Source organism: Lupinus angustifolius, chromosome LG20 (genome assembly GCF_001865875.1).
Source record: "Lupinus angustifolius cultivar Tanjil chromosome LG20, LupAngTanjil_v1.0, whole genome shotgun sequence".
In the NCBI taxonomy this organism is placed as follows: Eukaryota; Viridiplantae; Streptophyta; class Magnoliopsida; order Fabales; family Fabaceae; genus Lupinus; species Lupinus angustifolius.
In genome coordinates, this window is record NC_032028.1 from 7,763,545 (window position 1) to 7,777,089 (window position 13,545).

At 34.0% G+C, this 13,545-nt stretch overlaps 3 protein-coding genes across 7 annotated transcripts; all 3 read left to right on the plus strand.

Annotated features, from left to right (window-relative positions):
* On the plus strand, positions 421 to 1,970 carry LOC109336549 (glycine-rich cell wall structural protein-like). Of its 2 annotated transcripts, XM_019573219.1 has the most exons (3): positions 421 to 940; positions 995 to 1,192; positions 1,343 to 1,970. In XM_019573219.1, the coding sequence occupies exons 1-3, from the start codon at positions 532 to 534 to the stop codon at positions 1,792 to 1,794; spliced, it is 1,059 nt and encodes a 352-aa protein (XP_019428764.1). In that variant the 5' UTR covers positions 421 to 531; the 3' UTR covers positions 1,795 to 1,970. The 2 variants fall into 2 exon arrangements, with proteins under 2 accessions (XP_019428764.1, XP_019428763.1); XM_019573218.1 differs by having other exon boundaries at positions 436 to 1,192.
* Positions 4,352 to 8,595, plus strand: LOC109336095. 4 transcript variants are annotated; one of them, XM_019572477.1, is made up of 7 exons: positions 4,904 to 4,949; positions 5,136 to 5,425; positions 5,782 to 6,034; positions 6,224 to 6,280; positions 6,353 to 7,431; positions 7,641 to 7,794; positions 8,018 to 8,595. In XM_019572477.1, exons 1-7 carry the CDS (start codon positions 4,919 to 4,921, stop codon positions 8,332 to 8,334), a joined length of 2,181 nt encoding a protein of 726 aa, XP_019428022.1. In that variant the 5' UTR covers positions 4,904 to 4,918; the 3' UTR covers positions 8,335 to 8,595. The 4 variants fall into 4 exon arrangements, with proteins under 4 accessions (XP_019428021.1, XP_019428022.1, XP_019428019.1 ...); XM_019572476.1 differs by lacking the exon at positions 4,904 to 4,949 and adding an exon at positions 4,352 to 4,732 and having other exon boundaries at positions 6,224 to 7,431; XM_019572474.1 differs by having other exon boundaries at positions 6,224 to 7,431.
* Positions 10,555 to 12,297, plus strand: LOC109336096 (probable pectinesterase/pectinesterase inhibitor 33). Its single transcript, XM_019572479.1, has one exon. The coding sequence runs from the start codon at positions 10,625 to 10,627 to the stop codon at positions 12,206 to 12,208; it is 1,584 nt and encodes a 527-aa protein (XP_019428024.1). The 5' UTR covers positions 10,555 to 10,624; the 3' UTR covers positions 12,209 to 12,297.

Consider the following 13,545-nt stretch of genomic DNA (forward strand, 5'->3'; position numbering starts at 1 on the left):
TGTCTCTCTACTTTAATTTTGTAGAAATTAAAGAAAATTCAATGCTATGCTTTTTAATTCAGACCACCGTCATAACATATAGGGCATACTTGTATATAATAAGGAACCCATGAAATGGGAAATTAACAAGAACAAAAATACACTGATCGATATAGAGACATGCATATGATAGAAATAGAAATTGCGGAACAGACAACCCAACAGTTGTAGATTATGCAAGTTTGGCCAATGGGAGAAAGTTAAAGAGGTCAATTCTCCTCATGAGAATGAATTAACTATGTGCCAGCAGAAGCAGTACTACAAAGTTTTTTGTTTTTTATTTTGTGTGTGGAAAATAGGTGCACCAAACCTTGGTGAATAATTGTGGGATATCAGTGTGTACATTAAATGTGAGAAGCAGATAGTAGTTGAGATCATTTAAAGAGGTAGAGGAACTTGCTTAGGATATCATGGCTTATAAAAACCTTTTGATGCTTTGAACACTTCACCAAAGAAAATTGAAGTGTGTCAGAGAGTTGATATAGTATAAAGATGGTATTGGGGAGGAACAAAAGCGTAGCTTTGTTGTTATTGTTTTGTGCTCATGTTTTTGTAGCCAATGTTGTTGCCAGGAGTGTGAAAAATGATGAAGAAAAGAACTTAGGGTTTGGGAATGGAGGTGGGTTTGGTGGAGGATCGGGTGGTGGGTTTGGTGGAGGATCGGGTGGTGGGTTTGGGGGAGGAGGCGGATTTGGAGGCGGTGGAGGTGCTGGAGGAGGGTTTGGTGGCGGAGCAGGTGGGGGTGCTGGAGGTGGAGGAGGACTTGGTGGTGGTGCTGGTGGAGGAGGAGGATTGGGTGGAGGTGCTGGTGGTGGATTTGGTAAAGGAGGAGGGCTTGGTGGTGGTATAGGAAAAGGTGGAGGGCTTGGAGGTGGTGCTGGTGGCGGCTTTGGAAAGGGTGGTGGGCTAGGAGGCGGCCATGGAGGGGGTATTGGCGGTGGTATTGGAAAGGGTGGTGGGCTAGGAGGTGGCCATGGAGGTGGTGTTGGTGGTGGCTTTGGAAAGGGTGGTGGGCTAGGAGGGGGGCATGGAGGTGGTGTTGGCGGTGGTATTGGAAAGGGTGGTGGGCTAGGAGGTGGCCATGGAGGTGGTATTGGCGGTGGCTTTGGAAAGGGTGGTGGGCTAGGAGGGGGGCATGGAGGTGGTGTTGGCGGTGGCTTTGGAAAAGGTGGCGGGCTAGGAGGTGGACATGGAGGTGGTATTGGTGGTGGCTTTGGAAAGGGTGGTGGGCTTGGTGGTGGCCATGGCGGTGGTGTTGGTGGTGGCATTGGAAAGGGTGCTGGTCTAGGAGGTGGTCATGGTGGTGGCTTTGGAAAGGGTGGCGGGCTTGGTGGTGGTATAGGTAAGGGTGGTGGTGGAGGCTTTGGTGGTGGCATTGGAAAGGGCGGCGGCATTGGTGGTGGAATTGGTAAAGGGGGAGGACTTGGAGGCGGTCATGGAGGTGGAGTTGGTGGGGGATTTGGAAAGGGTGGAGGTTTTGGTGGTGGCATTGGAGGCGGTCACGGTGGTGGTATTGGTGGGGGTTTTGGAAAGGGTGGTGGTATTGGTGGGGGTTTTGGAAAGGGTGGTGGTATTGGAGGAGGAATTGGCCAAGGTGGAGGTTTTGGTGGTGGTGGTGGTTCCGGTGGTGGTGTAGGAGGAGGTTCTGGTGGTGGTTTTGGAGGAGGTAGTGGTGGCGGATTTGGAGGAGGAGCGGGAGGCGGATTTGGTGGAGGAGCTGGTGGTGGAGTTGGAGGTGGAATTGGGCACCACTAAACATCTCCAACGTTGCATGCATGAAACCTATGAGTGGTGATTATAGTATTTTTCATACTATACTTTAATGTACTTGACAAAGAATTAATCTTTGTTAATGTTGCCATAATATTTATAAAAATGTAATTCCTTTTCTATTAAGGTTGAATGAAATAGATATATTCTATAATTTCTGGGTAGTTTTTATTTTATTTTTGGTGTATATCTCATTCAACTATTTTAATAAAAACATCTCATCTTTATATTTTATAGGTCATATGTGAAAAAAATGAGGCTAATATTTCTTATAAGAAAATAAATTATATTAATATGTCAAAATTTAAATGAAAATGAAAATTTAAAACAAATTATGAAGAAAATATTAATTATATAAAATAATCAACAATTAACATCTCAACAAAGAAAAATCCTAGAAATTGTGAAAACTTGAAATACATTTTATTGTTTGGTACTAATGAAGAAAATCTCATTTTAAATCTTATTACCTCTTATGGAGATTCTGTTGTAGAGTTCAAACGCTTGATTAGAAAGAATATGTGGAGAAGTTTTATGTTATATATGATAATTTTTCAGATACCCAAATTATATGAGATGATAAAATTCTATCTATTTTTGTCAAAAAAAGAGAATCCCTTATTTTTTGGATAAAAATTTAATCTCTTTTAGAGTATATAGTTGTCGCTCTCAGGAATTGAACATTTGATATCTTGGGGATGGAACAAGACTAGACCAACACTTGTTGGTTGATACATTTTATTTTATTTTACTTATTTGAGTTTCAAACAAAAATGAAATGTAGGATTTGAACTTCCCATATCTTATATTAATAATTATGATAAGATAATAAAATAATGGATAACAAAATATTAAACAAATTTGTATGTTGAGTGTAACAATTAATAAAAATAAGAATGAACATCTTATGAGGGATTGGATTTTTTTACATAAGAATAAAAGTGTGAAAATAAAATTAACTTATGAAGTAAAATAATTACCACGTCAACTACGAACCTGTGCAGTGTCCTCTCTGCACTGGCATACGTTCGTCCGTGCATAAAACGAAAAAATAAAGGAGGAATCTTAGTTATTAATAATATATAAGAGTGAGGAAAAATAAGTTAACAAGTTATATCAGGTCGGTGGCACTTACGACAGAAGAAGTACTTGCCGACAATTTGTTTCAAGTTATGAAATATTATTCCTAGGAAACGATTATGTTTGATGTACTTGAGAATGGATTAGTCTCATATTTGATGTACTTGAGAATGGGTTAGTCTCATGTTTGATGTACTTGAAAATGGGTTAGTCTCATGTTTGATGCAGGTAATAAACATTATTCCTAGCTAAGATCTATGCTAAATTTATATATAATCACTATACTTGAGATGAATATATTAGTATAACATTATTACGAAATGAAAATAAAACTTATTCTCCTTAATTTATCAAAATTGATTGATTTACAAAAAAAAAGTTATAAATACTATATATATTGAAGTACATTGCCTTGTAAAAATAGAAAAATAACTAAATGGAAAATCGACTCTAACTAATTCTCATAACAAACTAATAAACATATGTTGTAAAACAATTTCAACATGCATTAAATGTGTAAACCTGTAAAATGTGCCAATTACAAGAATTGTTCAACCAATGCTTCACTTGATTTTCTAACCAGTTAATTAACTGTAGTGTTAATCGATTAACATTTACCCAATAAACCGATTAACTATATAGTTAATCGATTAACTATATAGTTAATCGATTAACTGTTATTGCTACTATCTTGTTTCCATGGTAGTTTTATTTTACAATACAGATCTATACTAAATTTATATATAATCACTACATTTATCTATCATTTTTATATTACTCATATTTAAAAATAAGCTAATAATAATTAAATATGAATTGTGCACGATGCAGTAATGATGACAATGAAAAACTCTTACGATATATACATCTTTTTCTCATGCATGTCAAAATACCATAAAACCCTCCACATTGTAGGGATAAGCAGGACCAGATCCTAGCCGCTCATTCTGTTCGACCGACCATGGGGGTGAGCAAGACCGGATCCTAGCCACTCACCCTGATATCTCATTAGTCAAAACAATAATTAATTATATAATTTTTTACTTGATTAAAAATATATACATATATCATTTTATATATCAAATCACATATTAATAATAATAAGTAATATCAAGAAAACTTTATCTAAATGAGGTACACATTATATTTAATCATGTCAAGGGTCTGATTATACTTCGAATGGTGACCCAGTCAATATCTGTAGTCGAATTACTTTAAGTCTAGAACCGAATTCGGATTAAAAAAGTAACCCGACCAACATCTACGGCCAACCTTAGCTGACCTATGTTCACCTATTCTCTTCCACTCCCCATGTTTAATATATAAGAAAAAAAGTTAAACAAGAACAACAATATTAAAATGGTGGGAATAACATGCACTAATAGTCTTATTTAACCAGGGTCTTCGTTAAGATATAGTCCTTACTCCTTATCTTAGTGAACAGATTAAGGCCACTCATATTGGTAGGTCCAAATTATTAACCTCTCATAATTTAATGCACTGTCAAAGAGCTGTTGGAGTTGCTATACTAATGTTAAAACACTTTGAACTGAATAAGCAGTCAAGTCATGTGACAATGTTGCAAATTATTACCAAAACAGACAAAAATGTTGTGGAAAAGTATCTGAAGCTTTGGATTCTTGTTTACCATGAGAAAATCATGGGGGAACTTTCATTATGTTGGAGTTTCAGACTTGTTGTCTTTTGTCTTGTGGGCTCAGCTTGCACCTTTTATGTTATTCAAAAGCTACTTTCTCTATTATTATTATTATTATTTTTTATCTCTCTTATGCTTCTATCTAGTTATGATGCTGATAAGGAATTTTCTACTCTTCAACTATAGGTTAGCAAATAATCTTCTTTTCCTTTTACATTACTCCCTATTGCATTCACTTTATATGGGTATATTTTCAATGCTTTTGATTATTTTATTTTAAAAAAAAATTTGGTTGCTTCTTACTTTTGTTGATATCCAAGTTGAGGTTCTCAGTTCTGAAAGAATTTATGATTGTATACTTGGAATTGTGTTATGTACTTCAAAGTAAACCAGTGCACAAAAAGTAATGTTAAGAAGTTGCTATAGTTGGACACTTGGACTAAGAAATGCACATGTTTTTATACGGCCATTTTCATATGTTAAATATGTATGCCAGTTAGAAGAGTATGTATTGCTTATGCGAGGATCTAAAGTGATAACTTGAAGTGCTTATTCTTATGCTCTGTGTTTTATGTTAATGACATTTCAGGAAAGTTTCAAGTGGTATGTTACAGAATGAGAGCTAAAAGTTGGATAAGTAAGAGGAAATTTAGCATTAGAGGGAAGCTGAGAAAGATGAGTAAGTGTATATGTTCTTCCATGGAACAGTTTAAGGTTATTGATGATATAAGTTCTTCATCAGAGTCATTGGCAACCAAAGACTACTCGGCGAGTGGTGGTTATTCCTCCCATCCTGGTGAAACAGAAACAAAGGTGGAAAATAGAAACATTGAAGAAGCAGAATCGTCTCTTCGCGAAAGTGGTTATTTAAACTACGAGGTCAGATGAAAACTTTGTTTTGCGCAATATTGGTTGCATACATTTACTATGTTAGCGAAATCGGGTTAGCATCATGTTAAGATTCATGAACTTAACATCCCAACCAAGTGATGTTATGAAACTCTTAAGAGCATCCTCACTTACAGCTTATGCTTTTGGTGCTTGACCCTAAAACTGAACTTTTGGTCTATGTAATTTAGGTAACTTGTATCTTTTTTGCTTTCAAAATTTCCTATTTATCCCTTTTATTAGGCTTTTTATGCTTCTATCATAGGGTGAAGTATGACATATTTTTTAATAAAAGTATGTGATGTCTCATCATTATAAGATTAAGCTAAATGACCTTTTCCTCATAGGAAGCTAGAGCACTATTAGGAAGACTGGAGTATCAGAAAGGTAACATTGAAGCTGCACTTCATGTATTTGAAGGAATAGATATTGATGCTGTTATTCCGAAGATGAAATTTTCCATATCTAGAAGACATGCATCCAATAGATTCCTTTCCCAAAGTGATGCAATGCCTCCTATGTCAATTCATGCTGTTAGTTTACTTCTTGAAGCTGTTTTTCTCAAGGCAAAATCATTGCAGACTCTTGGATGGTTTCAAGGTGATTCTTTTATCTAGTTTCTTATGCTTATTTAATCTTTTTCATGCATATATCATCTTAGTTACCTCGCGCCTTATCTTGAAAACCTGTGATTTCTGCATAGATTCTTAAACATTCCGAATAATACAAAGTAAACTCATTTAATTTGCAGTGTATGGGTTATCTGTCAATTGATTTATGAATTCTCAGGTTCTGCTCAATCATGCAAAACTATTCTAGACACTGTTGAATCAGCATTGCCAGAAGGTTTGCCTGAAAACTTTGTTTCAGACAGTAAATTACACGAGACTGTAACAAATGCGGTAGAACTGCTTCCAGAGTTGTGGAAACTTGCTGGTTCTCCTCAAGATGTCATCGCGTCATATAGGCGTTCACTGCTTTATCACTGGAATCTTGACACTGAAACCATTTCAAGAATACAAAAGGACTTTGCTTTGTTTCTTTTGTACGGTGGTTGCGAAGCATGCCCTCCATCTCTACGCTCTCACTTGGATGGTTCGTATGTTCCAATAAACAATATAGAAGAAGCTGTTCTTCTGCTTCTGATTCTGCTAAGAAAATCTGCTCTTGGAAGCATTGTTTGGGACCCTTCAATAATTGATCACCTTTCTTTTGCTCTAAGTGTTTCGGGTGAATTCATGACTCTGGCTAAACATATAGAGGAATTGCTTCCAGAAGCAATGGAGAGAAAAGACAAATATTATACACTAGCTCTTTGTTACTGTGGAGAAGGTAATCATATGATTGCTTTGGATCTTTTGAGGAACTTTTTGAATAATAGAGAGAACTCGGACACCATACAAGAATTACTTCTAGCTTCAAAAATTTGTGGAGACAACATGGTTTGTGTTGAAGATGGAATCAAATATGCTATCAAAGTCATTTCTCAATTGCATGGAAAATGCATGCAGATGTTAGCTATTGCAAATTGCATACTAGGTGTTCTACTGTCCTCAAAATCGAGGTTAATTGGTTTTGAATCAGAGAAGGTTTTGATGCAGTCTGAAGCACTCAATGCTCTAGAAACTGCTGAGAGAATGATGAGGGAAAGTGATCCATACATTGTCCTTAATCTTTGTTTAGAATATGCTGAGCAGAGGAAGTTGAGCATTGCTTTTTATCATGCAAAGAAACTGGTTGCCCTCGAAGGTATTACCGGATATATACTACTGGCACGGATTTTATCGGCTCAAAAGAATTTTGTAGATGCAGAGATTGTTATTGATGCTGCTATAGATCAAAGTGGAAAATGGGAACAAGGAGTGTTGTTGAGAACTAAAGCTAAACTACGTATCGCGCAGGGAAAATTAAAGAATGCAATTGAGACATATACTTTTCTTCTTGCTGTTCTTCAAGTACAGAAAAAAAATTCAGTTATTTCAAGTAAGGTTCTGAAGGTATGCATCATTTACATATACTTCAGATCTGTCTAAAAACTTTCCACTTTAGGAACAATTTAGTCAATAAGTAATCACTGATTAACCACTTCGAACATCATTAATCGTTTGAGCTGATAATTGCTTATTCACTTCTTATAAGCTTCACATTAATTCTATCCTATCATATGCAGAATACATTATTTTTTTCTGACTTCTCATTTGTACAGAATAAGGGAAACTGCGACAGAAGACTGGAAATGGAAATTTGGCACGATTTAGCCAACGTGTACATAGCATTATCACAGTGGCAGGATGCCGAAGTTTGTCTTTCAAAATCTCAAGCCATTAATCCCTATTCTGCTTCTAGATGGCATTCCACAGGTATATTGCTTATCTTCTTTCGCTTCCTAACTCATCATTCAATCTCGATAGGTTCTATATATTCGATAGGTTCTACAGGCTGCAAGAGAAATAGAATCTTAGTTTTGTTGAAGCTTAATATGATTTACATCCACACATTCTTCAAGTCCTTCAGCAACATTTTGTTGAGGAAGTTAATTACTTACATTCTTCATAGATCAAAGTTGATTTATAATTTTTGCAGGCCTACTTTTTGAAGCCAGAGGACTTCATCAAGAAGCTATGAAATCATTTAGAAAAGCATTAGATATTGATCCCAACCATGTCCCAAGTTTGATATGCACTGCTGGTGTTATGAGACATCTTGGTTGTCAATCATCTTCAATTGTTAGAAGCCTTCTCACTGATGCACTATGGCTTGACAGAACAAACCCATCTACTTGGTACAATCTTGGATTGTTATACAAAGATGATTTCGGGATATCGTCGCCGGAAGCTGCTGAATGCTTTCAGGCTGCGGCTTTTCTTGAAGAATGTTCTCCCATTGAACCCTTTAGATAGTCAATTTTGCTACATTCTGATTCTTTTTTGTTTTTGTTTGAAACATATATCATAGTGAGTTATAAGTCTGGTTGTAAAGTTTAGCTTTCTATAACTTTTGCATAGGTCAGATGGGAAAAAGAGAAAAAACACAGCTAATGTCATTAATCTTATGTTGATAGAAAAAATTAGAGAAGTAATGTAATTAATCACTTCTATTTGGTCATTTTGTTCAGCAACTTATGATTTTATATATTATCTCTCACACTACTTTGATGTGCTTGCATTAGTTGCGGATTGGCCTTGTAAGAAATATTTACTCTAGTAATGTTATGCTATTAATGTACTCTATTTTCTTTTAAGAATTTACTTGCATGAAAGGGGATCAGAGTGATATTTTCTACCTTTTAAGAAGTCTTTTATTAATACTTTTATTGTTTTGAGAAAAATAAACAAGTAGCCATTAATTAGTATAAAAAAGACAACTTAATACACGATCGCTAGAGTTAGTGAAATCTGAGAAAGGTATATATTCATTAATTAGTATAGCAGTTAAAAAAATTACTTTCAAGATTCCAAGCTGATGTCAATCATTTTAATTGTTTTGTCTAGATAGCCTATGACATTCTTAAATAAAAATAAAGAGAGAAAGAAGAGGATGGATGTTTGATTAAGAATGAAGTAGGTTGTGAGATCCAAATAGAATAAAAAATGATGTTTATCATTGTGAGAAAAGATAAATGTTATTCTTATTTTATAGAAAGATATAATAAATTATAAAATTATGTATAAGACCAAAATAAAAATAAAGATGTTGTTTGCGATCGGATAAGATTAAAATTTCAGAGTTAGATTTTAATAATTTTAATGCATTGTCATAGAACTGTTGGAGTAACTGAACTGAACAAACAGTGAAGTCATATGACAACATAAACATTTACCAAAACAGGATATAATCACAGGGTACAGTACTTTCCTTATGGATGAATTGGCACACTTTATCTTTTTTTACTTGTGGGCTCAGCATGTACCTTTTCTCTTATTAAAAACTACTTTCTCTTACTCATCTCTTTTATTTTCAATGTTTTAAACCTTCCCTGGTGTAGATTCATGAACGTTTCAGTTTAGTATTGTTTACAAATCAATCAAGCTTTTATTAGCAATCCAACAAAAGTAAGAAATGATCCTATAGTGATGAATATCATAAAGTCGCATAATTAGGTGATAAAACATTAAAATTCAATAGAAAATAAAATATCAAACATAAGTACAAAAAGAAATAAACGAACTTCATATTGAAAGCACAACAACAAGAGTAGAGAACAAACAATGAGAAAAACGAAAATTAGTACTAAGAATGAGCAAGTAGAAGTGAGATTAGAGTTGACTTGATTTGGAAATATAAAGTCATGAATTTGATAATATAAATTCTAAATAGTAAATTGGGCATAAATCCAAATCCAAAATGTAATATAAATAATAAATAATATCAAATATACTTTTTAATATGACAAATTTAAATTCAAATCATTTTGACTTAGATAAAAATATTAATAAATTGAAAGCACAAATAATTTTCCATTGCTTAGGGATAAATCAAATCTTTACATGTAAATCATAACAAAGAATAAATGAAGTACCTATAGTTTCTAAAAATAAAATAAAGATGCATACAAAAGATATAATTTTATATTTTTTTTATTGATATATGTTTTTGTCTCACTTATCTCATATTTAAATCTATTGTTGTGCTTCTTGTCAAAGTCATTGACATTTTCCCTACTATTTTTTTTTTATTTAGAATAAGTCTGCTTAAGAAAGGATAATATATAAAAAAAATATTTTGTAGCATTATGCATGTATATGGAATAAGCATACAACTTCATTCCAACTCAACTATACTTTTTTAGATAAATAATACTTCTATTTTGTATCTGCAGTCGTCACCATTATATTGACAAGTAAGCTTAAGAATTTGCATTTCCAAGTTAACAAGACATTTGTTTTTGTGATAATTAATTATTATACTTCTAATCTATGAGCTATTAAGCGTAAATATGAATTCAAGCATTTATAAGAAATTTAATTTTTCTATTCTTTCTTGCAATTGCATTCATTGTTTGTGTATGTGTCATTGTGCATTATCCATGTCCATTTAGCAACACGTTTTCGGCCTCCACACTCAACCTAAGACATATATATATGTGCTAAGCTCACAAAACCTTAGAACAAAAAACATCATCATACATTGGTGGAACAAACAAACTCTTATTATTTCCCTTATCTTATTCTTTCACTAGAAATATCAATCATGGTAAAGATTTTCATTACACTCTTATTGTTTTCAGTTTTCTCAATAGCTTCATCAAGAATCACACCATCCTCCAACAGCAACATAGATTGGTGGTGCAATCTAACCCCACACCCTAAGCCATGCAAACATTACATTAGTCAAATCAACCACTTTTCTAATATCAAACACAAATCTGAGTTCAGGGCAATGCTTGTTAAATTAGTCTTGAAGCAAGTTGTTATCATGCAAAGTGAAGCACAAGATTTTGAACAAAACTTGGTGACTAAGAAGCATAAAGCAGTACATAATGATTGTTTGAAGCTCTATGAGAACACCATTTTTCATCTCAATCGTACCCTTGAAGGCCTGCATGTGAAGAAAACTTGTTCACCAGTTGATACACAAACTTGGCTCAGCACTACTCTTACAAATATCCAAACTTGTCAAACTGGGGCCACAGATCTCAGTGTTGAAGATTTCAAGGTGTCAAAATTGAGCAACAATGTTACTAAGATGATAAGGAACAGCTTAGCCATAAACATGGATTTCATGAAACAGAATGGAGATAATCACAAAGCAGAAACAAAAGAAGCATTTCCAAGTTGGTTTTCTAGGCATGACAGAAAGCTTTTGCAGTCTAAGTCTTCAATAAAGGCACATCTTGTTGTTGCAAAAGATGGTTCAGGACATTTCAAAACTGTCCAAGAAGCTCTCAATTCAGCATCAAATAGAAAAACAAAGAGAAGGTATATCATACATGTGAAAAAAGGTGTCTATGCAGAGAACATTGAGGTGAAGAAAAACAATGATAACATAATGCTTATTGGTGATGGAATGGCAAAGACTATAATAACAAGTCACTTAAGTGTTAAAGATGGATTCACTACTTATAGTTCAGCAACAGCAGGCATAGATGGCCTTCATTTCATAGCACGTGACATTACCTTCCAAAACACTGCTGGACCTCACAAGGGTCAAGCCGTGGCGCTCCGGTCGGCCTCTGATCTCTCTGTTTTTTATCGGTGCGCCATAGCAGGCTACCAAGACACCCTAATGGCTCATGCCCAACGTCAATTTTATAGGCAATGCTACATCTATGGCACAGTGGATTTCATCTTTGGCAATGCTGCAGTAGTGTTCCAAAATTGTAACATTTTTGCAAGAAAGCCTTTAGATGGCCAAGATAACATGATTACAGCACAAGGTAGAGGAGATCCATTTCAAAACTCTGGAATTTCAATCCACAATTGTCAAATAAAAGCTGCACAAGACCTTAAGCCATTTGTTGATAAATACAGAACCTTTTTGGGTAGGCCATGGCAACAATACTCTAGAGTAATGGTAATGAAAACTTTCATGGACACTTTGGTGAATCCATTGGGTTGGTCTCAATGGGGTGATAGTGACTTTGCTCAAGATACATTATATTATGGAGAGTATAAAAATTATGGGCCAGGTTCATCTACAAGGAACAGAGTAAAATGGCCAGGTTTTCATGCAATAAAAAACTCTGCTGAAGCATCTCAGTTCACAGTTACTGCCCTTCTTGCTGGTCATACTTGGTTGCCTACAGCGGTTGTGCCATTTACCTCTGGCCTTTGATTTTTTAGCTACTGCATGGAACTTATATCAAGCTAATTGTATTCATTTATTTGGAAAATATTTATATTGTTGTAGTTTGTGTAAGAAAACATATTTACTGCAGAATGTAATTTCAAATTAAGTTATCAAAAGTCTAAATTAAAATATTATTAATTTATTTAAAAATATGTGTAAACCAAATATCCTATAATACGGAAAAGAATCTAATATCCTAAACTGTGTCACAAATTAAAAAATTATTAAGTAAAGACAAGTTGTAAAATCCACAGATTGAAATATGCAACCCATGTTGGAGGGTGTTGCCAGAAAAGAACAGCATCAAACAATTAATTTTAAAACTAACAAATGAGTCATTGATTACAAATTGGACCACTTGGCTCAATATGAATTATTGTACACGGAGATCTTATTTCTCATTGCTTAATGGTTGTTGCGGATTAATACTACTTTAAATTTTAATATTAACTCACATTTCACTAGATGAAGCATTAGTTTGAAATAAACTGCACCAGAAAAATAGATTTCGTTCTAAAAGCATACTTAGGATATACAACAAATTTACAACCTAGAAATGTATAGTTTTGGAGTATGATACATATATAATGCTACATGTATAGTTAGATTTTATTAAAGAGTGTATTATCTATTCCACAGTGAAAATAATTATACACAACCAGTGAATAATAAATTATTCATTTGTATTACTTTTATTTGAGAATCAATAATAATTAAAAAATAAATGATAAATAATACAATGACAATGTAAAAAACTCTTAGATAGTCAGTACATTTATCTTTTTTCCCTTTATAAAAATGAATATGAACAATTGCTTATGAAGTCAATTCAAAACAATTTGAAGAAGAATGAACTTTTATCATTTTTTATTTATAGGTTTGCTATTTTCTTTTCACCTGTTGGATATAAGCACCACTTATGACTCTCACCAACCATATATCAAGAGAAGTATTTGTTTACTTGTATAACACGTATGAGAGAAGGATCTTATTTCCCAAAAAAAACTATGTCCCTCTGTTCCTAATTAACTATATTTCCTAAAATAATATAAGATATCAATGAGTACCGGTGATCCATGTAAGAATAACTATAGTTACACAAAAAAACACCTACCATACATATACCTATCTAATGATGTTATAACAACAAGGAATCTCACACATAGGGATAAAATAATGTTAAGGAAAAAAAAAAACACGCCATTTATCATGGTTGAAACTTGAATGTGTAGGAAAGAGAACATTGGTGCAAAAAAAGAAGATAAGAAATGGAGATAAACTTTTCCCACCTTGTTTTTCGAGTCAAAGTCAAAGGAATGGGG

What these genes read in the sequence shown, in the direction of transcription:
- LOC109336549 (XM_019573218.1), top strand. Translation starts at nt 532, where the DNA reads ATGGTATTGGGGAGGAACAAAAGCGTAGCTTTGTTGTTATTGTTTTGT. An exon ending in GCATGGAGGTGGTGTTGGCG is followed by an intron (nt 1,193 to 1,342) that starts GTGGCTTTGGAA and finishes GTGGTCATGGTG; the next exon opens with GTGGCTTTGGAAAGGGTGGC.
- LOC109336095 (XM_019572474.1), top strand. Translation starts at nt 4,919, where the DNA reads ATGTACTTCAAAGTAAACCAGTGCACAAAAA. An exon ending in AGTAAACCAGTGCACAAAAA is followed by an intron (nt 4,950 to 5,135) that starts GTAATGTTAAGA and finishes ATGACATTTCAG; the next exon opens with GAAAGTTTCAAGTGGTATGT. An exon ending in TTCTAGATGGCATTCCACAG is followed by an intron (nt 7,795 to 8,017) that starts GTATATTGCTTA and finishes TAATTTTTGCAG; the next exon opens with GCCTACTTTTTGAAGCCAGA.
- LOC109336096 (XM_019572479.1), top strand. Translation starts at nt 10,625, where the DNA reads ATGGTAAAGATTTTCATTACACTCTTATTGTTTTCAGTTTTCTCAATA.